The sequence below is a fragment of the Notolepis coatsorum genome (genome assembly GCF_963971535.1).
Source record: "Notolepis coatsorum genome assembly, chromosome: 14".
NCBI lineage: Eukaryota > Metazoa > Chordata > Actinopteri > Aulopiformes > Paralepididae > Notolepis > Notolepis coatsorum.
The window spans coordinates 66,272,677-66,299,930 of NC_140178.1; the positions used below are offsets into that span (position 1 = coordinate 66,272,677).

At 42.9% G+C, this 27,254-nt stretch overlaps 3 protein-coding genes across 3 annotated transcripts in view; 1 reads left to right on the forward strand and 2 right to left on the reverse strand.

Moving 5' to 3' along the window:
• Positions 1 to 7,524, reverse strand: part of LOC311240905 (dual specificity mitogen-activated protein kinase kinase 6-like) — a 49,189-nt gene extending 41,665 nt beyond the window's left edge. The window contains exon 1 of the mRNA XM_084329516.1: positions 7,239 to 7,524. Coding sequence (XP_084185642.1) covers positions 7,239 to 7,257 — 19 coding nt within the window. The 5' untranslated portion in view covers positions 7,258 to 7,524. The remainder of the gene's footprint in view (positions 1 to 7,238) is intronic.
• A 1,438-nt stretch (positions 7,525 to 8,962) lies between these two features.
• LOC311240552 (BTB/POZ domain-containing protein 17-like) lies at positions 8,963 to 13,012 on the reverse strand (the record flags this gene model as incomplete). Its single annotated transcript, XM_084329130.1, has 3 exons — positions 8,963 to 10,037; positions 10,440 to 10,728; positions 12,919 to 13,012. 3 exons carry the CDS (start codon positions 13,010 to 13,012, stop codon positions 8,963 to 8,965), a joined length of 1,458 nt encoding a protein of 485 aa, XP_084185256.1.
• A 5,068-nt stretch (positions 13,013 to 18,080) lies between these two features.
• Positions 18,081 to 25,845, forward strand: LOC311240857 (G-protein coupled receptor family C group 5 member C-like). Its single transcript, XM_084329450.1, has 5 exons — positions 18,081 to 18,172; positions 19,179 to 20,238; positions 22,300 to 22,400; positions 22,557 to 22,679; positions 23,780 to 25,845. Exons 2-5 carry the CDS (start codon positions 19,257 to 19,259, stop codon positions 23,810 to 23,812), a joined length of 1,239 nt encoding a protein of 412 aa, XP_084185576.1. The 5' UTR covers positions 18,081 to 18,172; positions 19,179 to 19,256; the 3' UTR covers positions 23,813 to 25,845.
• Positions 25,846 to 27,254: the final 1,409 nt, after the last annotated feature.

Below are 27,254 nucleotides of genomic sequence, written 5' to 3' on the forward strand. Positions count from 1 at the left end.
TACGGTGCAACTCGAGTTGTCTCGGAGCATTTACACACACTCCCGACTGCGTGTGTGTGGGGGGAAAACGCACGCACGCTCTCGGATAATCTCTCCTCTCTCTCCCTCTCTCCATATCTCCCTCTCTCTCTCGTTCTCTCTCACTCGCCATCAGCACTCGCATCACGTCAACCTGTTGCAAAATATCATAGCGCACACGCACACTCCCACGTGTATTCCGATGCAATAATATTCACGGGTATATATTGTCATTTGAAACAAGTTACCAATGCATTGTCCCCCGCAGCCAAATTAATTAGTCTCCCTCTCTATCTCTCTCTCTCTGTCTGCCAGTGCAGACTGTGGGTGACTGTCATACAGCGCATTGCGAGTATGGGCGGAGCCCAGCCAAAAACAGCTTGGAATCTGGAAGTGCAGAAAATGCTGCTCTAGAGGACTTGATTAGAAATACAAAACAATTAATATTTTTTTAAGAAAAACATGTGTTCCATAGACTCACAGGAATTGTGTAAAATTGCCCAAATAGTAGGCTTGGGCGGTATCCTTATTTTCAAACCGGCAAACCTTTATGTTATAATACCCCGGTGCACGGTATTTGACGGTATGACTTTCATTTTCATCAGCGGGGGGGGGGGGGGGGGGGGGGGGGGGGGGGGGTGTTACGTGTTACCAAGTAAACAAATCATCGTCAGCTCTCAGAATGATAGTCCCGTCCCGCACCGGTAGAAGCCCGCACCGTTTTAGCGTTAGCATCTAGCCTATAGCCATGGCAGACTATTTGATTCCTTAAGGGCTAGAAATTGCCTGGGTTTTGGTCATATGCTCCCGAAATGCTCCCGTTGTTTGGCTACTTCTATGTGCAGTAAAAACTACTCGAATGCTTTATAACCTAGCCATTGATTTAGTTCAGGGTAATCCAAGATTAGCCGCAGAGCTAACGCTACTAACTTGAGCTAACGCTATTTATTCAAGCTCAGTAGCTCACAGAGAGAGATAAACAGCTGACAGCGGATAGTACAGGACGGTACAAATACAATAAAAAGGCGGTGGGGGCTGTTGTGTAAACCTTGTACTCTTTAGTTCACATATAATAAGAGACTGATTGCTCCACAAGGACCACAACAACACTGCTCTCGTCACAACGCTTTACGGTATTTTCACAGCACTGTCGCAACATTACACCGTTGTGACCCACTCGCTCCACTAGAGCGGTCTCGCCCTCTGCTGGCGAGTGTGTGCACTACACTCAGTGTGTGCACTACACTCAAAACTCCGTTTCACTGTTATAGAAACTGAAGCGCATCTGTGATTTTGACGGTGACGGACGGTATTGAAAATCAATACCGTAGGTATTTCTAAATACCCTGGTATACCTTAATACCGTCATACCGCCCAAGCCTACCAAATAGTGAAAGAAATAGTAAGATAGTTCCCCTTTAAATCGATGATAGCCCTAATTAAGGCTATAGCTTCATTTCTATAATGGAAACAATATCAAGAGGTGGACTCAAATGCCATCCATCATTTTCCATACTCTGAGTCTACTGCACACAGTGAATCACTATTGAAGGGACTTTCTTCTTTGTCAGCAAGAAAAAGCACCAAATCGCACAAAGCCACGGCGCTACCTGCATATGAGCCTGACAAATGACCACAATCTGCCAAGCATAGCCCCCAGCGGGCAGTCCTGCACGCCATGGGAAAAACAGAAGTAAAATATTTTTGAGTGGAAAATATTGTTCACAATCACTAACTACAAGATAAAGAGGAAGTTAGTAACAGAATAGTTTTTTTCCTCTGCTTTGCCTGTGTAATAATTTAGCCCAAATTAAATGTGGTAGCATTAGGCCTATACAAACTAGATGTCTGTTATTTTAATTTTAGTTTATACTTTCATATACATTTGAGTTTCCTTTCACTTTAACAGAATGGAATACTATGCATAGATCTAACAAATTAATTGTGAAATAATTTTGCAACACAATATATAAACTATGCCATTTTGAGAAAATGTTGACGGTACTATTAGGCCAGCCAGGGTGCACCTACCCAAATCTCATCCAAAGTCTGGGAAGCTTGTTTGATGAAAGCAGACTAGTCAAAGACTAGTGTGCTGATTGCAGTCTGATTGGTCACTATTTGAATCAAGCAATTTTTTTTTTTATAAAAGATCATCTGTATGAGTGGAATGGAGTAGATATGAACTGCCACTACTACTTCAAATGATTTATCTGACTGGTCATACCACTACAGACTATAGAAAATAAATTGGGGAAATGACAGATGAAACCCTGTCCTACCACTGAAACTTCTGTAAGACCATGCTATTGTGTTATGGACCTGAAACATGTCTACAAAGTGTTGGGCTTGGTGGTGGTAGTAGTCATCCCATACTTCTCCAATGATCCACTAGGCCTAAGCCTGCATGTCTCTGTACAGTAGTCTCATGTGGTGGGGGAACGCTTAACGTGTGCTTTGCTCACACATGTTCAGTCAAAAATAGATTGTGCATTTCCTCTGTGCAAGCTAAATAAAGAGCATCCAAAACCTTCCTATGACCTGAAAAATAGAACAGCCCTTTGTTCCTCCAATAAAAATGAGCATAGCAAGTTTCTATATAGTCTCTAATACAGAAACAAGGCTGATAATCTAACAATGGGGTAAGCGGCCAGCAATCACTGTATCAAACAGATTTAAATTTATTTTTGCAAATTAATTAGAAGTGATAAGAAATCAACTAGTGTCCTAGCTAGATCAAGCAAGGTCAGCTAGTTAACATTAAATTAGCAAGCCAAATGAGTAGGAGTAAAACTACAAAACAGGTCATCTTATCTAGCTACAATGGTAAATGAAGTGGCTAAGTTACATGTAAATGAAGTGGCTAAATAAGCTTGCTAGCTGCCAGACCCCTTTGACATCCAAACAGCAGCTTTATCGTACACTCTGTTGAACAAAAGTAGAAAATTGTTTGCATAGATATTAGCTAGCAGTCAAATGTTAGCTTTCATGAATTCATCTGAATACCATGTGCTGATGATTCCCTGCATTATATAGTTTGTGAAAGACTTTGTACAAGACAACATGTGTAGCCTAGTACATATTGATTGAACAAACCTTCACTGATGTTCACAGTTAGTGCTATACTACTAAGGTTTATCCACTTCTATTATCAAAGAAGATATGACAAAGCTCCTGTGTGCTGGTGGTGAATGTAGCTTGGTTTCTGGCATAAAACTATTTGCAATAACAAGACACATTATGATTTGTATCCCATTTGTTTCCATGAATTGACTGAATTCTTGACATGGCTGAGCTGGGTGGCTTGCTCTGCTGGCTGGCTGGGATAACTGTTTCAGTGTGTGACGTCAGTGAAATGATCAGCTCCGATTTGTCTACTTTTGTGGGCCCAGAGACACTTACGAGAGACCAAGATTGATTTAGACCGCTTCAAGCCCTTCAAGGCTTATGCCGTAACAACAGATTAGCAGATATCTCAATTGTTTTCATTTAATGACCCATACTGTTCAATGAAAGTAACGGACTGGTCCTTGGTGTCAGTCAATACTCAAACGTTTAGAACGCAGCAGCATTGCTATCTGCAGTGAACCCGGGTTATTAATGAATCTCTAGTAGCCAATACTTGCCGGGTAGGCTCTCGCTTCAACAGTGCAGGAGAGAAACACTAACAGACTGCTTGTCAGCGAACAAACTTAACTTTTTGACTTACCAGCCATTTGGCTGATAGATTTTAAAAACTACCAGCCAGGCAGATTTTTTACCAGCCAAAAATTATAAATAGCTTTTTAGTATATCGCCATGTGTTATTATTACTATATAATACTCTCATATGCTATTTTCAATTAATATCATAAACAACATAAGGAATATTAGCATAATTTTGAGTGGACTGAAGGAATGAGTCAGCGTTAATACTTTTAAATGCAAATAATTTATTGAAACATAGAAGTGGGGTCAGGACACACACACACACACACTGTTTCAACTCACCACCCCTGCATCATATTGTAGTGTAGTCTGTCTTCAAACTTCCACTCCTCTCGAAACTTTTTTATATTTGAATATCAACATTATCTGTCCATCCTCAGTAATCCTCAGTTTACTATAATATACTCCTGTCCTGACTAGTGACTTCATCGTCTTTCCAAACGCACGCACGCACACATACAGGGAAGGGGAGAGTGCCCCCCCATTTCCCTTTCCCCAGTCCACACTGTCTGCTGTTCTCTATGGCTCTGCGCCTCTGCCTCTGATCAGGATTAGCTTGTTAGCTTACGCTAACGTTGTAGTGATTGTAATGGTACATAAACGTTCATTTGGGGCAATGTGGGCATAAAGGAATGGCGACGGTGCAAAGCATGTAGATGCATTTGACCCGTTGTGAGAAGAAAAAAACACCACAGACTTATTTTGGGTCGTGTAGGCGCACTGCTGTGTAGCGCTGCTCTGCTTTCAGAAGCACGGACTGGGCGGATATGACTCGCGGAGTTGCTACAGGGTTTTTCAAAATAAGAGTATCATATGAACCGAACGTTGCTAGCTGCCGGAGCCATAGATATTATGACTGGAGCTTGGGGCGGAAATGAGACCCGCACAGGATTTTCAAAATAAGAGTATCGATATGAACTACATGCCAGGTGGCAGGCAGACCTCATTTTTACTCGCCAAACCTTAAATCTACACGCCATTGGCGCTTGGCGGGTGCTTATTTTGTTCCCTGTGCATGTATGATAAATGCACATCAGGTATAGTGTGACACAGCATTGTTGCTCATGTCCTAAACTGAAAGAAAGCAGTATACACTAAGTTGGAACTTGGAAACAATCATATTTATATTTCTCCATATAAATTCTGCCAGTACCATCCTGAAAGAGTTGGAAGTAGCATAACTGCAGGACAAGCAGCGATGCTGAATGTCTGCATGGTTTTATACAGTAAGGTGCTGCCCTGGGGGGTCAGGTGCCAGGGTGAGGGTCGGGAAGGGAGTATGTGTTGTGTCCCTCTGTCCTCACTGCAGGGTGGACGATGACTCACAGCTAGTCACACTGGACACATCCTCTCAGAGCAACAGCTGTCAGGAAGACCCTTTGGGAAACATGATGTCACTTGGGCCTTGCTTGCTTTCCTCATCAGGCTGAGCTGAGGCCAGCGTTCCTGCAGCTTTCTGTTGCCTAGTCCCTGAATTGGACTCAATATGAAACTACTATGCTGATAGCTGTGGTCAATGGACATTGAGAAGAGATGGGAGATTCTTTAGAGAGAAAAGGACAGACCAGACACACTAATGAACAGGCTTGCACTGGTGTTCAAAACAGAAGCTTGTTCATAAGAGATTGGCACACATGAAGAAAAATACTCTGAATTCCTGGCCTGTCCATGCGATCAAAGTGCCAATGACTCTTTGGCGAGGCACCACCAGGAAGCTCCAGGCCTGGAATGGGACCATATAGTCTACCAAAAGATAATATTCCACGCTACCAGTGCAGTTAGGAGAAGCAGACCATCAAACATGCCTAAATAATGCTGAATTGCACTGTAACACACCTTACCCTACTCCACCCAAAATGTAAAGCAAGGCCAAAATAGTGGCCAGAAAATGCTTTCCACAAGCCCTTTTTCACTTGCTGCAGTCTACACAAATAACAGCATAGAACCTGTGTAGCAGCTATGCCAGACTGCAGCCAGTGAACTGTCAACAAAGAACGTCTGCACTAATCATTTGAGAGCGCAAGTCAAAACATGCCATGGTAGGCCAAAGGCTGCGATTGCCTGAACAACAGCACACAGCCAATCTGCAGAGCCCTCTCAAAACAATGTGTGCTCCTGACCATGGTAACACTGGCCCCTGTAAATATCCTAACCCAATCATTCCAACCCCCTCCAATGTACAGTCATTTACCTAGTATGGTTTTGTCAATAGTTCAATGTACAATTGTGTTTGTTTGTACAGTGTCTCCTCCCCCCCCCCCTCAATGTACAGTGTTACTTGTTTATACAGTATGCCCCCCGCCCCCCCCCCCCCCCCCAACCACCTCCAATGTAAATTACCCAGTATGGTTGTCAATATCCCAATGTACCCAACCCCCCCCACCCAACCTCCAATGTACAGTTTCTACGTCAAATGTATATACTCCCTTTTCTTGACTCCTTCTGTATCACAAACAGTACTGTATTTGCAAATCTGGTATGTCATAAATGTATAGATGTAGCAGTACTGACTATCTGTATGTCATGTATGTCATATATGTCTATATGAATTGAAAATGGGGGACCCTGATGGAAACAAGACAAACGTCTTTCTCAGGTCTGCATCCCCTTAACAATTGTATGTATTGAGCCGTACTGTATTGTACCCATTCTGCAATCTGTTAAATAAAGTTTTCATTCATTCATTCATTCATGATTGTGTAATAGCACGCGGTGAACTTGAAATGTAAATTGACATCATCATCGTGCCCTCTGTATCTGACGTAGGGGGAGGACCTTGGTTTTCCAATGTGTGTATTTTCTTTAACAGTGTCCGTTGCTACAGAATTACACAACAACAGATACCAGCAGAGCGAGGCCAAGTGTGTGTGAGGTCGTTTCCAATGGAATATTACAGATAGATATATTTCCAGGAGAGTAAATCATGAATATTTAGGATGAGACTAAAAATAATATATATTTGTGGTTGAGTCGGCCAATCAGAAAGAACCCACACAGTCAGTCATGACACCCAGGGGGGGGCACCTGTGGGTGCTGCTCGCCAGGGGGGGGGACACCTGTGGGTGCTGCTCGCCAAAAAGGCCAAAATAATATTTACCGGTGCAGCGAGACACAGCTGGCTAACGATAAATACAAAAACATTTCTCATCCACTGCATTGATTGCTAAACCCAAGTTAACGCTAGCAAAATGCTTATTATTCTGATAAATGGTTCAATCGGCAATAGTTAAATCGCCATCAACACGGGACTATCTATTATTGAAACGCTAGTCCAGAATATCACCAGGGTGGGTAACGTTAGTTACTGACGGAGCTTCGACCAAATACTTTGCATACTGATAAAAGCAGGAAAGACGTTCTAGTTTTTTTTCTCTCTCCCCCAAGCATGCAGCTCCACCTGGTAGGCTAACGTTACAATGGTGGCTAAACACGACTTCCACGTAACTGCACTTCACAAATGCAAAGTAGATGCACGAATGCGTTATAAAAGCGGAAACGTAAGAAATTCTTACCTCCTTTAGAGAGAGACATGTCCCCTTTGCTTTGATGAGGGGGAAGGGAACAAAGACTTTTGCCTTTTCTACTCCCTCCCTCCCTGCATCTACCCTACCCCCGCTCAGGCTCTGCGGTGGCTTGTCGTGCAAAACTAGCAACGATAAAATATTTTTTATCTCCGTGCAATCAGCGTGCTTGTATCTATTTTCCGCGGAACTACGAATCGATTAACAGATTAATGCACAACTTTAACAAAGACTGCGCGGGATATACAGCTCGAGTTAGTTTACTGGAAAAACTGCACTTTTGGGGTGGCCAAAGTCTGACAGCTGAAGGATCCAACGACGCTGGTACGCAATGACGTGTTTCCTGTCTCATGTTAAAGAATCATGGGCCGTGTAGTCTGCGCCAGGTGCCGTGTATAGACCACCGCACTTCCGCGTTACATTGAGCTCATGGAGGAGAGAGCGGGGGAGAAAATGAATGAATGTGGATGAGAGCCTTGACATTAAGTGGTTGTAGCTACGGCTGTGGGGGTGCTGGAGACATGATCCAAGATACCTTTATACGCATGAGTCTCCTGAACACGGAGAGACCAATCCCAAGTCGAATGGCACTTTCTCGGCCGAGCTATAGTCACTTTTCCGCACCTACTCCCGAACTCTGCATGCATAGATTGATAAACCAGATCGACTTGGGAATTAATTTTAAGTGCAGTGGTCTATGCTACATAAGAAATATACATAATGTGACATTGATGTACATACAAAATAAATAGTTTGAAATGAAACTTAAATGATTTATTCCTCTTAAATGACTTTCTATGACTAATGAAAACGTGCACTGGGTAATTGCATAAATAGTCAGCAACAGACTAAATGAACAATTTCTTGTTTTTATTCAGGATGAAAAGGGTAGTGGAGATGTAATTTTTTAGTAAACCCAGCGGAACAGTTGAGGGTAACACCACATAGGCCTACAACAGAAATTAAACACCAATTGAAGCACTACAGTAAAACAAAAATTAAGAAGTGGGGGAACTCAGAAGTCACCTAACATCTTGCATATAATCTACAGAATTCAAAGCAACATTGATACAGGAATTATACATTTTGTAATGTAAATTAAACATGGTATTGTTGAAATACTATAATTATAACTATAATGCTATAAACTACACATTTGTGGGATGCTAGAAATAGACCTACAGCATACTTTTCTCAGAGGGATTGTGGTACAGTAGCACCATAGTGAAATTCCATACAATGAAATCAGTAGCAAACACTGATTTATAAGCAAAACTTCTAAAACTATGCAGATAATATGAACAATAATGTAATACAGAATATATAATAACAAACAACCAAGGAAACAGCCGGACATTAAAGAAAGAACATTTTATACTGTTCGTAAACGTTTTTTTATGAATTGATTAAATACCCACTGTAGGAAAATCAAAAAGTAATTGCTGATCAACTAACTTCAAATTGCTGTTTAGTGAGCCCATTTCTGGTACCGGACATCTCTTTACTAAATAGTTGGAAGACAAAACTGAACACTATTGCAAAAAGTTGCTAATACTAGAGATGTCAGATACCAGGCCAAGACACACAAGTTGTGATATGAGTATTGTTCTGAATGTGTTTGTATGACTGTGTCGGCTGAGGGAGGATGAGGTGTGGAGGGTGGGGAGAAGTGGGGGTTGGACAACTGAGAGTGAGGCACCACCAACCCCCTGTCCTCACTTCTTAGCAACAATGAGGGTGTGGTAGAGGGGCTTCACCACGATGTGCAGGTAGAGTGAGCTGTCAATGAGGTACTCTGACACGCGGCGCTGGAGGTCGGCCTCCGCCAGGAAGTCCCCAGCCTCTTCTGTGCTCTGGTGGAAGTTATAGACGTGGCGGACCACCACTTTCCCCTGCTGCCTTGCCATCACGATCACTGTTTTCTGGAAGCTCACGCCGGCAAAGTCTGGACTGGAGGTGGCAGGTGTGACAATGATGCGTGGGCGGCCTCCATCAGTGCGGGTGGGCTGCATGGCACCCACCTCGGTGTAGGTGGATCTGACACTGAGCGGCAGCCAGCGGGGGGAGAACAGCGCATTCCATGTCACCCTTTTGCTGGCGTCATGGCCGCTGGGCCCCAGCTGGGTCTGGAAGCTGTAGCTGCGGTCGTCACGGGTGGGGTTGTTGATGATCCAAGGAGAGCCCCAGGAGGATGACAAGTAGTTACGGGGGGTGAAGATGCTGCAGTTGACATCAAAGTACTTGGCCAGCTGAATAGGGGAGGCGGAATGGAACTGGAAGGCCAAGTACATGAGGTCACGGATGGACTCGTAATACTTCAGCATGAGAGGGGACTGCTTCTGCAGACGGAAGAGGTGCTGAGGAGGGATCATGCCATATCGGACAGACCGCAGGGCGCTCTCCACAGTCGGGCCAGAAGGCTGGTTCTGGCTGATCCAGGCCTCCAGAGCCTCATACAGCTCCAGCTCGCTGTGCAGAATGAGGTCAGAACGCTGGAGCATGGACAGGAGCAGGTCATCACTGATGGAGCCCCACTCTCCACTCTGCAGCACGGAGGACAGGTTCCAGGACAGGTACTGGAGGCAGCTGTCTCGCAGAGACAAGTCCCCGATTTGCATGGCATACTGGTACCAGACCACCACGTGACCTGAGGGCGACTCGCTGGACAGATGCTGGGTCATGTACTGCGTCAGGCCCTGCTGCAAACTCCAAACGCGATACTTGCTGGCCAGCTTATGTAGAGGAATGGCCTGATCCAGGCGCACAGAGATATCACCACAGTATATATATCTGCAGGGGGGAAATGAGGGCTGGATTATTCATCTAAGGTCTACAAAGCACTGCTTATAAGAATGTAACTATGAGGGTTGAGCCATTTCATTTTTATTCCGACAACACTTCTGAGTCACTCGAAGATATAAAGCCACATGCTCACTATCAGACGTACATTGTATGTGAGTCACTCACAACAAGTGTAATGTTGAGATATTATTATATATTTTTAAGGGAGGATGAAAAAAATCAAGATCTCAATATTTTTTTGCATCATCAAATTTGTAAAATGCTATCTAAATGAAACTACAACATTGGAACTACAATTTGGATTTCATCTAACGTTAACCCCTAAACCAGAGTTACTTATTCAAGGCATTGAGACACAACCGGGGTCTGCTCTCCCGTCACTCTTCTTACCTGACAAACTTGTCGAAGACGGCAGCACAGTCGGCGGTCTCCCTCAGGACCAGGGTGCTGCTGTTGTGGCTGAGGAGCAGCTCCTCGAACACCTCGCTCTGCAGGGTGAGCACCAGGGTGTGAGCCTGGATCACCTTCACCTCGTCCGTGGAGATGGTCTGCACCCGCAGGGTCACGTCACTGCCGTTCCCGTTGGCCAGCAGGGTATCCATGCGCTGCACCAGAGACATGGTGTGATTCAGAACCGTGGCACCATTCTCCAGTGCCACCTCCTGCTTCAGGAGGACAGCTATGGGAGAGAGCGCAAATCACAATTAGAGATGTCCGATATTATCGGCCTACTGATATTATCGGCCGATATTGGCATTAAAATGTAATATCGGAAATTATTGTTTTTATTTTATTTTTATTTAACCTCTATTAACCCAGGCAAGCTAGTAAGAACAAATTATTATATACAAACGCAGCCTGAACAAAAAGCAAAATCCTTTTGGGGGAAGGGGGGGGGGTGGGAGGCTACAACAAAAAAAGAGATATGCAATGTTAGTTACCTGAAATTATTTCGTTTTTTTTTATATCTGTAAAAAAGCCAACATCGAACATCCCTAATCACAATCATTTGTATTTTTCAATTACATGGTGAAGGGATTTGGTTTTGGATCTTTGTGTAGCAACGTCTAGATAACACTCTGGAAATTAATCTTAAGTCTGCCTGACCCACCACAACTCACTAGTATTGGTACTCTGACTTATCTTATTATTTAATCAAATCAAAAGACCCTAATAAAATCAGTTTATGCAGCTTCACAAAAGCCAAACAGGAACTGATGATAATAATAAACTTGACCTATTATCACTTATTACATGCTGTTCACCCAGGCCCTTTCTAGACTCAACACCCTGTGTAAGAGATGAACTGCAGCACAGACCGACCCAGAAGCACAGTAAGAAACCATGTGCCCCTTTTCTACAATGATGGTCAGATGCAGAACAAGTAGTGCAGAATAATAGACGCATAATAAATGTTCAGGACTCTAATCTATTGCTAAACTCACATCACAAGAACTGGAGAATCACTGTTTATCCACATGGTACAGTCCCGAGACCACAGGACCCAAATGAAAGAAGAATAAATGGCCCTTCTCAGTGCATCATGGTAATCGCTTCATTACACCTTGAATCAGCATTGTTATACGCATGGACAGCGCATGAGACTCAAAAATGTGAAGTGTTTCTAATGTATGCCTTTGTCAAAGTAATACATACAGTCTTTGCATGCAGCAAACCAACACTGACTGCCATGACATTGTAAATCATTCTATGGCAGGCATTTTAAAGATGTACAAGCCAAACGACCATTGAGGAATGAATCGAAATGGTTTTGGAATTATTATCAAATCAAGTTCTACGCCCATGACCAAACCACAGCTGACAGTCTAGAGTGAAGCAGGTCTGTGTGGCTTCCCATTCTTGTGCTCTCGATGCATCGCTAAGGACGACAGCATGCCAGGTGGCTGACTCAGAAAACCTCAGGTGCCAGGTGTTCAGAAATGATCCCCCGGAGTTGTTGGCGGTGGTACAGATGGCTGCTGCTATGAGCCTTCTGGAGGTTGAGCACAAGTGGCAATGTACTGGTGAATCACACATGAAAGGCTCGGCACGACATGCTGCTGTTCCCACCCTGCTTCAGGACAACCATCAGCAGCCTTATTGGCCGTAATGAGACACAGGGGAAGCAGACTCCCTGGCCCGCCTCACAGTCTTCATATCTCCATCACAATCAAGCGCCCCCCCCCCCCCCCCCCCCCCCCCCCCCCACACACACTTCAAAGTAACCTTTGTCCAATTAGCTAGCCGGCATCCAGAGCCAGCTGAGCTTAGGGGGCCACTGACATATGACTTAATGTAGGACACTCTTGTTTCATCGTTCAGCCAATTAAAAAAATCTTCTATCTGTATTGATAACAAAAGGTAAATGTGTTTGCTATGTGCTGCAAATTGTACCTTTTCTGACCTTCCTAGAAAGAAATGTGAGATTCTGAGATTCTCAGTAGGGACAGTTACATGAAACAAAACATCTTGTCCCTAATAATCTAGCATTAGAAGAGGTCTGTGTAGCGAAGGAATTCCAAATGAAAAGGTGATCTTTGATGTGTGATTTCTTGACATTAGAGCACGTTCTTCAGTTCCTCTGGTCAACAAGTCAGATCTACTTTTATCCAGTATCTACTTTTATCTTTTCCTCTCCTTCTTTTTTCTATTTTTAAACAGCATCACTGAGCTGGCTCACATCACTGCCTTCACCTGCACACAGCAGACCGATAAGACGAGAACAGGACAAGTAGGACAGATAGGATGTCCACCCCCCTCTTGCCCTCGGGAGAGACATACTCACGCCGTGTCCCACTGCCCGATGGGGGGGGGGGGAAGGGATGCAAACAATTCAAACAACTAATGCCAGTATATCATCATATCTTACCTCCTCCAACTGTGACGGAGTGGAAGTAGAATGAGACCAACAGGGTGCCCAGATAGAGCCAGGTAGGGATTCCTCCTTCACATGAGTGAGCCATTTCTGCTCATCCGTTTCCTCTTCTTCCTTCTTTGTCCTTTAGTTTTTTCTCCACTCTTCTCCGGCCCTTCTCCTGGGTGCTGAGTCTGCGTCTGTGCGTGCGTGGGTTGCCCTGACTCCGCGTCCCGCCCGCTTTATGTAGGACGCTGGCCTTTCCCCGGCGCATCTCTCAACCTCACGGACTCCATTGATTGGTGGAATCTGGCAGGGGCGTTGCCATGACGACGGCTTTGATTTTGAATTCCTCCCTTTTGGATGCAACATGGCATCGATCGGTGGCACCGGGCCAGACGGGGATCCAGTTCAGTGTTCTGGAGAGGTTAGAAATAGGGCTGGTTAGGCACAATATATCAACAATCAACATCTGATCAGTTCCACATCTGATCAACATACCATTAAGGTAATTTACACTCAAGTAATTGAGGTTTACATTTACATTTTGTCATTTAGCTGACACTTTTATCCAAAGCGACTTACAAGTTTTGTACGACAAGTCAGCAGGAAGGGTACAACTCTATCAGCTGAGTAACAATGTTCATCAAAGTGTTGAGTGCTACAGTGTAGGTTAGTATATTAGGAGGTTCTGATATCTGTGTCAACATAGCCTGCAATCTATCTAAAAACATGATCATCGTATAGTCTTTAACTGGGTGCCAAGTAATGGAAGAATAACTACATTATCACAGCAATTATGACATTATAAGATACATCTAAACCTCTGCTCACTGGATCTCTTGCCTGAGATGTGTCAAGCGTTGTTAAATGAAGACAAGACATGTTTTTTTTTCACCTGTTACAAACATTGCAATCAGTTTTGTAAAAGTCAGTGCTGCCAACTTTATTAGTTTATGTGTGTCAGAATGCTGGGTACTATATGTGGTGTGCAAAACAAGACAAATATGCGTGATATTCACAGACACACAGCCAGTCAGTGCATGGAGTTCACAGGCTGCTGCAGGCAGGGTCCAGGGGACATGCTAATTGCCAGGATGGAGCTATGCCAATCAATACTAAGCATTATAACTGCTTAGAATGAGCTTAAGAGCCACATAGTGTCATTGAACTACCAAGCCAAGAGTAACATATAAAAGCTATGATGCGCCGCAAGTGTGATCCAGTGTGAAGTTGCAACGGAAAACAATGGCACATGGTTTCCATGACCTTGAATTCAATTAATTGTTTAAAGTGACACTAAACTGACTATTCACCACTCAGCCTTAATATTGATCTTTTGTCAGAGAATGGCCTATCAATACTCAGATCCTTGTTAAACTCACAGAGAGACAAGCTTACAGTGGGCTAAACCCATAGAATTATACAGTATATAACCCCTGACTGACATCAAAACTATAACTATAATTAATAAGTCAATCAAGATTCAATATTCAAGAGGTTTATTCATCACAAGACATGTAGTGAAATGAAGGTGGCCATGTCCGCTTCGATTGTGCAAAAAAATACAAATAATAATAATAGAATAAAATAGAATAGAAATAAAATAGACATGATAAAAATACTAAGGTAAAATACAAAAGGCAATGAGTCCTATGCACACTTCTATACAAAGGAAATGCAATAAATCTGTACAGAATATATGCATATAATGTCGATTCAAACAGTCTACCATATATGGCCATTATAAAACAGACAAGGAGAAGTTTAATTTCAGAGGGAATTGGGTTGTGAAGGAGCTCGGGAGGCTGTGTGGCTCTAATAAGAATGCAGGCGAGGAGAGGCGTCCCACCTGAGCTACAGGCTATGAATAGCCTGACATGTTCTCAGAGGACCGCTGGGCTGCTGAGCTGTCCTAATGATGTGTGCTACAACAGACTGGACTACTGGCACCCAACACACACACGACAGACACAGGATAGTTTGGGACCTGCCATCACCCCACTAATGATGCCAGGCATAGATTGCATGAGAATAAGATTCATGTCTGTGTGCGCAGGATATCGGTCCGCTCTGCTCTGATGGGTTTGCCAGCAGTTCACTACCTAATTCATGCATGCTGTAACTTTCCAAAACAAATACTCTCTACATGCGCAGTTGCATTAGGAGTCAAGCTAACGACCCAAACCAATGCCAGTCCACTTTCCATCTGTATGTCCACATGGACTTCTGACTTCCATCAAGGTCATACTGCCCTCTCCACTATGGCCAGCTTCTACTGAAGAATCTGTTAACAGGATAGCCATCCCTGGGGATAGATTGACAAGCTGCCAAATTTGTAAAAGCACCCCTGGGGAGGGCTTCCATTCGTGGATCAATGCACTACAGGGGTGCCCATCATACAATGTTAAACAGTGCTGCTTAGCGCTGGCAAAATGCCCATGCCAGCATCAGAAGGTGTCCTAGATGACCTCATGCGGGTGACAGAACCCTAGGGGATCTACCAGTTAACTAGGCCTCCAAAACATCACGCTACGGAAGGTTAAACAAATGGCTTTGGATATAAACACTCAATACCTCACAGGTCCATGTGCAGGCCTTGCGTGCCAAACATCAACGGTACAGGGGTAAAATGAAAGGTGGGCACAGTAACGCCAACAGCCACGAAAATATAATATACAAAAATAAACTCCACTACATCCCTGCAGTGATATTTCCATTGCATTGCATTGTATTGTCTCCCTGTGAGTGGATGTCTCGTGGTGATGACCGGAGTGGTGGACGTCCCGTGGTGATGGCCGGGAGGATGCGATCCTCTCTACGTACCTCAAATGGATCAGTCATCAGCTCTATTTTCAATCTTTCAAAATGTTCCAAGTTGCTATTGCATGTACTTATTTGTGTTTCATTACACATATGTACATGTTTACCAACTGTTTCGCCTGTTTTATAGCAACACTAGTATCACCGACATCTAAGAAGGGAGATCCCCCCTTGAACGGCCCTTCTAAGGTTTCTCCCCTCCACATTGCCTGTGGTGCTTTTTTCCCATTGCTAGGTTTTTTGTGAGTTTTTCCTTACCTTCGCGTGGGGTATGTCTGGGAGTGTTGCATTCATTCATTTATTTATTTTACATTTTATTTTGGATTTCATGGTGTTTTTGTTTTGTTCTTGATTTATTGTGATGTTTCTTCTTGACTTGTTTAAAGAAGACGTGTCCGGCCCATGGGGACATTAATGCATGTTGTCGGGCCTTACAAATACATTTGATTTGATTTTGTTATTTTAATGCATCTATTGTAGCCTATATAAGAGGAGAGGCACTACACATAAAAAAGGTACAAAAATGTGTACAAAAGTTTAATGTCATAAATTCATAATATTTCAGCCATCAAAGGACTTCTTGTTCCAATGTGTCCTTCATGTTACACACAGGATGATGTTCACCGAAGGCTGATGCTACACTCAATTGACTAGTTCTTTAGTGTGATAAACTGTCCCATTTTCACTTAATAGCATCGACTACTTGCAATCACAATGTGACATGAATGACAGAGACAGAGAGGGAAATCTGCAGTCAGACACAGAGACACCCACGAGACAAACAGTCAAGCAGGTGACAGACAGAAAGATCAATGTACTCACATGCTGTCAAGATCATTCTGTGCACACCACAGTCCAACATTCTAGCGACTCGTTGGTCTAAGAAAATACAGCACAGATATAGTCTATATTTTTAACAGCAGTCACAATACTTCTTCTTATCATTTTTCATGATGATGTTGACAGCATTAATGGGACTAATAACCCCAGAGAAAACCTACCAGTATTATTCTATATTCTTCTGGGATATAGAGAGTCATGTTTATTCATAGCAGCGTGGCTCTAATCTACAGAGTAGTGGCAATCTAAAAGCCTCAAATCAATGGCTGCATTCAACATTACTCTTGATCAAATAATTGCTAATTGACATTGCCTGTGGATCAATGGCGTAGGCCATTTCATTATGTAATCTGATTTGAGTCCAAGCTGTTGCAACTGCAAAGCTTGATCGAGATAGATATTTGGAGCAAAAATAATGGGATCATCATAAAGAAACCAATAGCAGTTTATCTTGTATCAATATCACCCAGCAGGTGGCTCTGCTCTCCAAACCTGACCTGCTCAGTGTTTCCATTATTTTGTAGCAGTGATGGATGGGGGCAGTTATTGTATTTGGGTCAATGTTCATCCCAGTTTTGGTTATTTCATTATTCTTATTTGTGTATTTTCTTATGGCTAGAATACTATTTCTAGACACTAAGCCTGTACCTTTTTAGGGAAATTAAACACAATTACAATGTTTTGTTAGTGGAGCAGTTGTGTCCTTGCTGTGGTGGCCCACCAACGCTCACTGACGGTAGAGGAAGGCAGCATTAGTCTAGTGTTTATTATGGGCTTGAGCCTTGATGACTCCTCACAATAAGAAATAATCCAACCACAATCCAATAAGAATCGATTGGGGGGGGGGGGGTTCTTAGCCAATTAATATTTGTCTACTATATTTATTATGACAGGCAAGAGGCAATCCTTTAGGCTGGGCTACCTTAAATACGGGTTGGTTATACTTCATTGTCATTTTAGCATACCATATCTATATCTCGCTGCTGGCGGGACATAACTCCATTTTTACATTTTTTTTTTTTTATATAAATCAACTCCGTAGATCATCCTCCATATGTGTGTGTGGGTTTTACAAAGTTTAAACAATGGGAAAGCATTAAACCGATCATCTGTCACTCTAAACCTCCTAACTATTCACCCTCAAATCTGTGTTCGTTTTTTTCATCTGCTGAAAAGTTGGGTTTTTGGAGTTATGAGGTTTTGTCCCGCCATATAACTTCTAAAATAGCCCAATAATCCGAAAATGGCCTATAGCTAAACACAATAAACTAGAAAAATGTAGTGTCACACTCACTCTTGGTAATAAATAGTGGGTCTATTGTTTCGGTGTAAGCTGGTTAATAAGTAGGTCATATTAATCGCACAGAATATGCAAAGCTGAAAGCACTAAGAACAGGTGAGAGGCGGCTGGTCCAAGATACTGCTAGATGGAGTGAACACTTGGTTGTGTTTTGTAGGCGGACATGATGGTAGGACAGAAACACGGGGAGTGGGCGGAAAGACAAGGCTACTGTCCGTGATCAGAAGTTCCACATGTAGACATCTGTGCCTTGTATGAAGCACCGTGTGTATACAAAACTGGACATTTAAACGAACTGCAATACGGGTAAGTTCTCATTTATAAAATACAGTAAAGTTATCAACGAAACAAACAACATATTTGCAACTTTCCAGGCGGAAATTCTTTCCGAATCAAATGTATCTGGATTGATTGGAGCAGCGGCATTACCTTTACAGTCATCAGCTCTACAGGTATAGGCTACGGACAGGGCAGCGCAGTAAGGACGTGCATACATAAATACATGTATACACATATATCAGTGTTTCCCCTATATGCATTCGTGCATGAACTATAGACTATTATTTATTTTTTTATTTTTTTTCCATTTCATTTGGGCTGTGGGGGGTGCTTAATGTAAAAGACTGACCCGAGGAAAAGGCTGCAGGGAGAAAACACTGCAGTCTAGTCGATTTTGTGTTTTGAGCACAAAGTTCATCATAGATCTAGCCTCTTTATTTTGCTCTCAAAGTGCACCAGATTGATGCATTTAACTTTAAAATGTAAAGGACCCCCCTAGAGACACAGCACCGCTGCTGAATATTTTTTCAGGGGAAACACTGTACATACATACATACATACATACATACATATTTTTGTGATATATCTCCCACCCCATATCTCCTGTCAAAGATGTATGGTGGGATATATGTGTGCGTGCGTGTGTATAGTATGCATGTTAATTCCTTGATCCGTAAAGTCTGATGGGCTTAGTGTAATGCACATAACTTTTCACACATCTTAAAATTCACATTTGATAATTTGACCCACAGAGAAGAAGCAGCTACATATATGGGACTAACTTTTAGTTCAGATTTTACTGGGCAGTTGTGGTAGAAATAATTGTGTGTGGGTAGAACTATTCACCAGTCCAGTCATTTCTTAAAAAAATAAAAATGAAATCCATAATTCTTCGCTGCTTTGGATTATGTAAGCAATTCAATTGAAAAACGGTATTGCAATTAGTTGTTAGGCTGTACAACATGAATAATAAATAGATGCTGGGTTTCAAATGTTTGTCTAGATACACTTTTACATGTGTCTTTGATTCCAGCCTGGTGCACTTGAGTGACGCAGTAATCAGGCTGTTCTTGCTGCAGAGGGCACCGTCTCTCTGGTCTGCAGTGAAGCCATGTACCCTACCAGTGCTCCTAAAGGGTGTGGTCCCTCCACCAACTCCCTTTATTACAACTTATGTGACCTGGCCACAGTGTGGGGGATCGTAGTGGAGGCCTTTGCTGCTGCCGGTGTGGTGAGTTCCTTTGTCCTGCTGGTCATTGTCATGGCCAGCCTGCCCTTTGTGACGGACAAGAAGAGGAAGGGGATGGTCACCCTGCAGGCCAGCGTTCTAGTTTTCACTCTCGGACTATTCGGCCTGACGTTTGCCTTCATCGTGGGCCGGGACTTCACCACCTGTGCCGCACGGAGGTTCCTTTTCGGGGTGCTGTTTGCAGGTTGCCTGGCCTGCCTGGTGATGCACGGGCTGTGGCTGGCCCTACTGGAGCGCCACGGCCAGGGGCCCAGGGGCTGGACGCTGTGCCTGGGGGCGCTGGCTCTCTGGCTGGTGGAGGTAGTCATCAACACAGAGTGGCTGATCATCACTGTGGCCAGGAGCCCTCACATGCCCGCCATCATCCCTGATCCCTGGTCCTGCAGCATTGCCAACCAGGACTTTGTGATGGCGCTGATCTACGTGATGGCTCTGCTGCTGGCTGTGGTTCTCATGGCGGTGCCCTCGCTGACACACAAGCACAAGCGGTGGCGGCGGGATGGGGCCTTCATCCTGGCGACGGGGGTCTTCACCATGGCCATCTGGGTGGCTTGGATCGTCATGTACGTACACGGGAACCAGGTGGTCGGGAACCCCGGCTGGGATGACCCTACCTTAGCTGTGGCCTTGGTGTCCAATGCCTGGGTGTTCCTTGTCCTCTACATCATCCCAGAAACCTGCTCCCTAACCCAGGAGGATCCAGACCAGGAGCATCCCCACGAGGGAGACCCTGTATATCCTGCCAGGAGCCTGGTCTATGACAACATTCTCAAAGAGCAGAGCCCATGTGACCAGAGAATGTACTTGGAGAACAAGGCCTTCTCTCTGGATGAGTTCAGTCTAGGTAGAGCATCATACAGCTTCTTTCTCTTGAGTCATGGTCTATCAGTGACTTCATGTTTTTTTCAACAGACATACACTCATCCAATAGAAAATATACAAAACAAAAAACAGCAAAAATGAAACTATTACAAAATAAAATAAAGACATTTAAACAACATTGCAGCCTGTAATAGAAACATAGATCAACATTCAATTGTGAAACATTAACCTCAGTGAAATATAAATAGCAAGAGTACCAAGCTGACATTCAAAGCCATGCTATGTTCATGTTTCTTTACTTGGGCATCAAGCAACGTGACTTCATGTTATTAGTCATTATATTTACCCTTACCTTATCCATAATCAGTTTACAAAAGCAGAAGTTAGGTGGCTGGTTGTCACAGGATGTCAACTATTTGCATTGTCTGCCTTAATGGACACAAAGTCCATAGGAAGTGAGGAGGGAGTCAAATTAACTCTTAGTTTGGGGAGAAGACAAGCAAGGTATAGGCAGCTCAAGAGCTGTAACAGGCTTGTGTTAAAGGTTCTCTATGTAGTTTTTGGAGAGTCAGATTTTTTTTACGTATTCACCCAGTTGTAGCTTGTATTTAAAAAGAAAAATAGTAGCTAGTGTGGATATTGCCAATCACAAACCGAATAAATAATGCATCTATAAGCACAAAACTGTTTAGCTATCTCATTATATCCTTGTAACAAAGGAAAGGAATATGTAGAGAAATAGAACAAGATGACAGACTTCGAAGGCTAATAGATCTCTAGATTCTACATACAGCATGCATATAGGAAGTAAACAAAAAATAATAATAAACTAGAAATCTAAGGTAAAATATGGTCCCTGGAACAATGTTTGAAGCTAGAAAGGTACCTTGTTGTTGTTTACAAAGGCAGGGCCTGCAATCTGTTTACAATCAAACATACTCTATGCTTACATTTGGTTCACAGGACCTGGAATTATTTTATTTGATTGATGATGACATAAGATAGAATAATTATAAGTATTACATAACTATAAATATGTTTTGTAATTGTTGACTCCAAATGTAAACAAATCCCCCTCCCGCAGTTTGAGGGGAGGGGGACTTGTTGGGCCTACAATGAGTTTACAAAACATATTTACTATAAACTACATGTACGTCTTGTAATTATTGTATCTTATGTCAACATGACTAATGTAAATTTTGAGGCACTGTAAACCAAATGTAAGCTTAAAATGTTTGACAACTACGACCCAACAAGGACAGTTTCTTTATTCGGTTATGTAAATGTCCTTAGAATCTTTTTGCTTCTCTGACTACATAGCGCACATTTAAATCTCAACCCACACAGACCTTTACCATGTGTGATGCCATCTACAGCCAGGGCCATTAAAGTGGACATGGTGTGGCATTGTAATACACAGTTTTCTTCCTGCTTACTACCCCTTTAAATTCATAGGTCACTTTTACCATGACCTTAGGCTCGCCAAAACGATGAATTGTTTTCTGTTGACATGCATACATTCTGGCAGTGCACACAAGATGATTCTACAAAGTAGTATTCGTAGGAATTAAGCCTCTTGCCCTAGAATATAAATAGAGATTTGTACAGTAGGATAAAGAAAAAAAACTCACACCTATCAAGGACTTTTTAGGACACATCTGATCTACAATACTGTATTTACATAGTATCACGTCTGTTCGACTCAGCACAATAGAGCTACACATGAGTAAACAAAATACTGACGATTGTTGAGCTTTGTTATGACGACATAACAGAAAGCCATTAGAGAGAGAATAAATGGTGGAGAGAGGGGGACAGGTTGGTGAACTTTGTTCCTTCTCATAATCTCCCTCACATACTGTAGCCCTTGCTGGAGGGTCACATGGGTTATAAAGGTTCTATAGTACAACGTTGTGCTTTTGTCAATTCACAGATGTCTCAGCTCCTAACAGTCAATCGTTCTATAAGCAAACCGCTCGATGGTAAAATTTTACGAGCCGTTTCCATGGAAACCGTGGCCCACGCATCCTCTTCAAACATTGGCAGATGTATACTTTTTTTTTTCTCTTTTCTTCACTAGCAGTCAAGAAGCCAGTGTCACCTTATGGTGGTTATAATGCTCAGCTACGCAGCTGTGTGTACCAGCCCACGGAATTAGCCCTGATTACCAAGAGCCTCGCTATCGTGAGTCTGCTTTACCTTTTAACATTCAAACACATCATGCTCTCAAACTCAGAATATATCATCTCGTATAACCATTACTGAGATGTTTGTTATATTGTGATGATTTCTTTGTGTCTGTCTGTGTCTCTTTGTGTATGTGTGTGTGTGTGTACACAGAGGGAGACCCAAGAGAGGATTTTCCCGCGGGCCACGGCCCCCCCCCTGAACCAGGGCAGTTGTAGCTCCCAGCCTCAGTCAGCAGAGTCTCTAGCACCTTCCATGTTGTGCCATGCCAGCAGTGTAAGTAAACTCTACAGTCCAGTCATCTCTCAGGCAGCGGTTAATAACAATTCTTGGTCAAAAGTTTGCCATAGGAATTTGTAGACTAGTTGATTTAATTGACAAATATTTGCATTTGCATTTAGTCATTTAGCATGTTAGCTGACGCTTTTATCCAAGCGACTTACAAGTTCTCAACAAGTCAGCAGGGAGGGTACAACAAGTCAGCAGGGAGGGTACAACAAGTCAGCAGGGAGGGTACAACAAGTCAGCAGGGAGGGTACAACAAGTCAGCAGGGAGGGTACAACAAGTCAGCAGGAAGGGTACAACAAGTCAGCAGGAAGGGTACAACAAGTCAGCAGGGAGGGTACAACAAGTCAGCAGGAAGGGTACAACAAGTCAGCAGGGAGGGTACAACAAGTCAGCAGGAAGCAGGAAGGGTACAACAAGTCAGCAGGAAGGGTACAACAAGTCAGCAGGAAGGGTACAACAAGTCAGCAGGAAGGGTACAACAAGTCAGCAGGAAGGGTACAACAAGTCAGCAGGGAGGGTACAACAAGTCAGCAGGAAGGGTACAACAAGTCAGCAGGGAGGGTACAACAAGTCAGCAGGAAGGGTACAACAAGTCAGCAGGGAGGGTACAACAAGTCAGCAGGAAGGGTACAACAAGTCAGCAGGAAGGGTACAACAAGTCAGCAGGAAGGGTACAACAAGTCAGCAGGGAGGGTACAACAAGTCAGCAGGAAGGGTACAAGTCAGCAGGAAGGGTACAACAAGTCAGCAGGGAGGGTACAACAAGTCAGCAGGAAGGGTACAACAAGTCAGCAGGGAGGGTACAACAAGTCAGCAGGAAGGGTACAAGTCAGCAGGAAGGGTACAACAAGTCAGCAGGGAGGGTACAAGTCAGCAGGAAGGGTACAACAAGTCAGCAGGAAGGGTACAACTCTGGCAGCTAAAGGTAATTTCTCAAGTCTGCAAATTAATCCAGTTGTGCAAAATTACTTAAAATCTTTGGTGAATGTTATTTTGATGCCAAAGATGCATTTATTATTATTTTCCAAGGAATAATTTCTAACCAATTAATGCCATTTTGTGTTTAATTTCCCCCTCTCTCCCTCAGGGAAATGGTTTCAGCAAGAAAGCATTGTGGTGAGTCTACAGCAATATGACCCACTTCCTATCAGCCGCTCAGAGATCATAACCAAAAGAAAGATGACCAAACTGGATGAGTGACTTGAGCAAGGCCAGTGTCTGGGTGTACAACCAACATAAACAGCCATTCATTCAGGGAGTATACACAGCCAGCCTCACCCATGGAACCCAACAGAAGGCGCTGATATCCAATAAATAGCCTGTAAAGAAAACTAAATTCAAAAGATAAAAGCCTGCATATATAATCACGAGAGGGGAAGGATTTTCCTTTTCAAGTAAGTCTCAGAGGGATTTCTATAGCGTGTGTTTGAGAAAGATAATATTTTTGAAATGTTGAAGAGGGTCATGGTTAACACTTTGAGTGCCAGCAACGAGATTTCTCGTTAGTTCATGCCAACCGTTGAGTGCCACAGACGAGAGATCTCGTTTTTAATCGTTAGTTTTTAATTATCGATTTCCATTCATTTTTCATCAATCTAGCCTCACGTTACCAGTGGGGATCTGTCTGAACTCGAACAGGGAAAATACCGCCCCCTATCGTCTCTCCGGATGGTACTGCACCCCTTTGGATTGGATTGAATGAAACGCAGAAACGCATGGAGAAAAAATAGTCCTGCTTCCACATTTTACTTGTCAGACAAGTAACCGGAGACGATCCAAGTAATCGCCCACCACCAGAACAGCGGAGAATGTGTGTTTCCAGTACCCAGCGTTGGATCAATAAATGCGATCGATATTTGGAATGGCGATCAGGAATTGGAATAATCTTTTTGGAGAACATCTGATCTGAGGTAAGGAATCTATTTTACCAGTCTTGGGATAATCAGAGCTATTTTCACCTATATATCAGCGTGTGCCATATGCGTGTGTCTGTGTGTGTGCAATCAGGAAATAAGATAATAGATTTTTCAGCCCGCTTCTATAGCGTGCATAAGTACACATATACTATCGATAATCTAGCATTTATTTGAAAACGATTCATAAATAGGCCGAAAAATGACAATGTGTTTTGTGTATTCCAGTAAAGGGCGTTTATCACAGAATCTTTATTTTCTTCTGGAACTTTCAAAAAACGAGCGTTTTTCAAAATGGTATAAAACGGAAATTAACGGATAAAAAAACAATCCGTTTCGACAATGTTGACTGTAAACAAGTCATTGATAAGCGACGGCCATATTAGACACATAGCCATAATTTAAGATATAGTTTATGCGTTCGCAAATATGAGAGCTCTGTCATTGAAGTGGGTGGTAGCACGCAACGGGATTCCGGGGCACCGGAGGCGTGGCACTGAAAGTGTTAATTATGGGTTGCTGGCCCTCTCTCTCTCTGTGTTTGTATCAACAGGCTGCAACCACTGTAAATAATGTCTGTATTATGTGTTTCCATCTTAAATCTACTGACTGTAAATAATGTGCATCTATTGTTTTGTTTATTTGTACAATTATCTTGTTTGTGATTAATAATCTGACTTTAATTTATTCATCATATATTCTAGAGTTTGTTGGGGGTCCCAGCAGTGAAGCTGCTCGAATCCTATTGTATTTGTTCATATTATATTTCGCCTTAAAAGTATCTGGGTTTCAGAACCCGCAACAGCTTCTGTTCCCAGATTCAGTACATCTCACCCACTACGTGTTATTTTCCCTGGATTAGGTCAAGGCTAATGCATGTAGACTATGTCACCAGTCAGCCATCCAATGGGAGATGGGGGTATGGTGCATGTTCAGATTGCGCTGTTTGAGTGTTTTGAGGACCAAATTGATGGAAATGCTAATTGTACCTGTGCATATGTCATATATTTGATGCGATATGCTGAGTGACATCTCCTCTGTTTACCCTCCTTGGTTTCTATGGGTCCAGATGAATCTATCCATATACTGGCACTGTAGACGCATCATAGGTTTAAGTAGCCATAATGCTCCCGTTTGTCATTTTGTTCCCTCAAAATGTGAGAAGGCACGAGAAGAAACTGTGTCCTCAATGGCTCATAGTAAGTCATAAGTCACCTCACCCGAGGATACAAATGTCAAAAGTCCCAGTTTATGTTTGTGTAAATGTAAGTAAAGCTGTCATTTATTCCTCATTAAAACAAAAGTGTTGTTCAACATGATTTGTGGCTGTTGGGACAATGGATTTTAGAAGGCCTATTGGACAGTGGAAGGTGGATAGAGTGTGGCTGTTGGGACAATGGATTTTAGAAGGCCTATTGGACAGTGGAAGGTGGATAGAGTGATTCTATTGGACAGTGGAAGGTGGATAGAGTGATTCTATTGGACAGTGGAAGGTGGATAGAGTCAGGAAACCTGTGAGGAGGTGAGTGTGGAGAGACTGCAAGAGGAAACTTTGCAAAGATGAAAATAATATGTACACCCCCCCAAAGAAATAATTTACATGTGTGGGCCTGATAAGCTTTTACAGCGCTGCCTGGGGAGCCTTTGTGTGGCAGGAACATGCTGCTGCTGAGTGGAGGTGGCCAGGGCTTTAGAACCAGACGGGACAGAGGACAACAGAACAGCATTTTATGAGGGGAAGTTTCGTTCCAAAACGAGATAATCATCAGTTTGAAAAATTATTGGTAGCATGCAAGTAAAACACACTTGCACGCTTATTTCTTTAGTCTTTATTTCATAATAACTTTGCCTGTATAGCCTACCGTAGATCTGTTGAATTTCAGATGTAATCATGTGCTTTAAATTTAAAATAATATTGACCAGTGAACATGAGGTAACTATGTTTTTTTTTGTAATGAAACACATGGTATATTGTTGAGGAGGGTGATCACATTATTGTAGTCCCCTCCCATATTATAATATAGTTACATTGATGCCCTTTTCTGATTTAAACTAAAAGACTAAGAACCTCAACGGTATCCTTCCCACTGGAAGTCAATGGGGGACTCTTAACTATTTTAAGCATTGGAATTGGAATGGTTCCATGTGGATTATAATTGGAACAGCTCCACCTGACTGTGGCAACAGTAGAAGGTTGCCAGGAGCACTCTGCATGCAACTGTCAGTTGCATAACACGTTCATCACACATTTAATCCAGTTTGCACACACAACCTTTTATTATTTAGAAATTATTTGCAGTGATAGTGATAGATCATGGATTTAGAGTAAATACTGTAACATTACAACTATTGGGACGCTCACTATATTATTGTGAAAGAACAAGAGCTTTTGGTATTGACACATAGCCTTATGTACCTTTATAATGAGTTCTCTTCATGGAGAAGTACAATTATCTACATGTAATTTGTCACTGCACCCTGTGCTTGCACACACACACACACACACACACACACAGACAAGAGGCTTTCTACTGAACTGTGTGGCTGCCTAGCAGCGCGTTGAGATGGCTCTCCAAATTACTCCCACCATAATGTACTGTCAGCAACCATGAGGACTTGTTAGGAGGAGGAAAATCAAACTGAAATTAA

Coding starts and splice junctions, on each gene's coding strand:
- LOC311240857 (XM_084329450.1), top strand. CDS start 19,257: ATGTACCCTACCAGTGCTCCTAAAGGGTGTGGTCCCTCCACCAACTCC. Junction 22,401..22,556: donor TTACCAAGAGCCTCGCTATC/GTGAGTCTGCTT, acceptor GTGTGTACACAG/AGGGAGACCCAAGAGAGGAT. Junction 22,680..23,779: donor TGTTGTGCCATGCCAGCAGT/GTAAGTAAACTC, acceptor TCTCTCCCTCAG/GGAAATGGTTTCAGCAAGAA.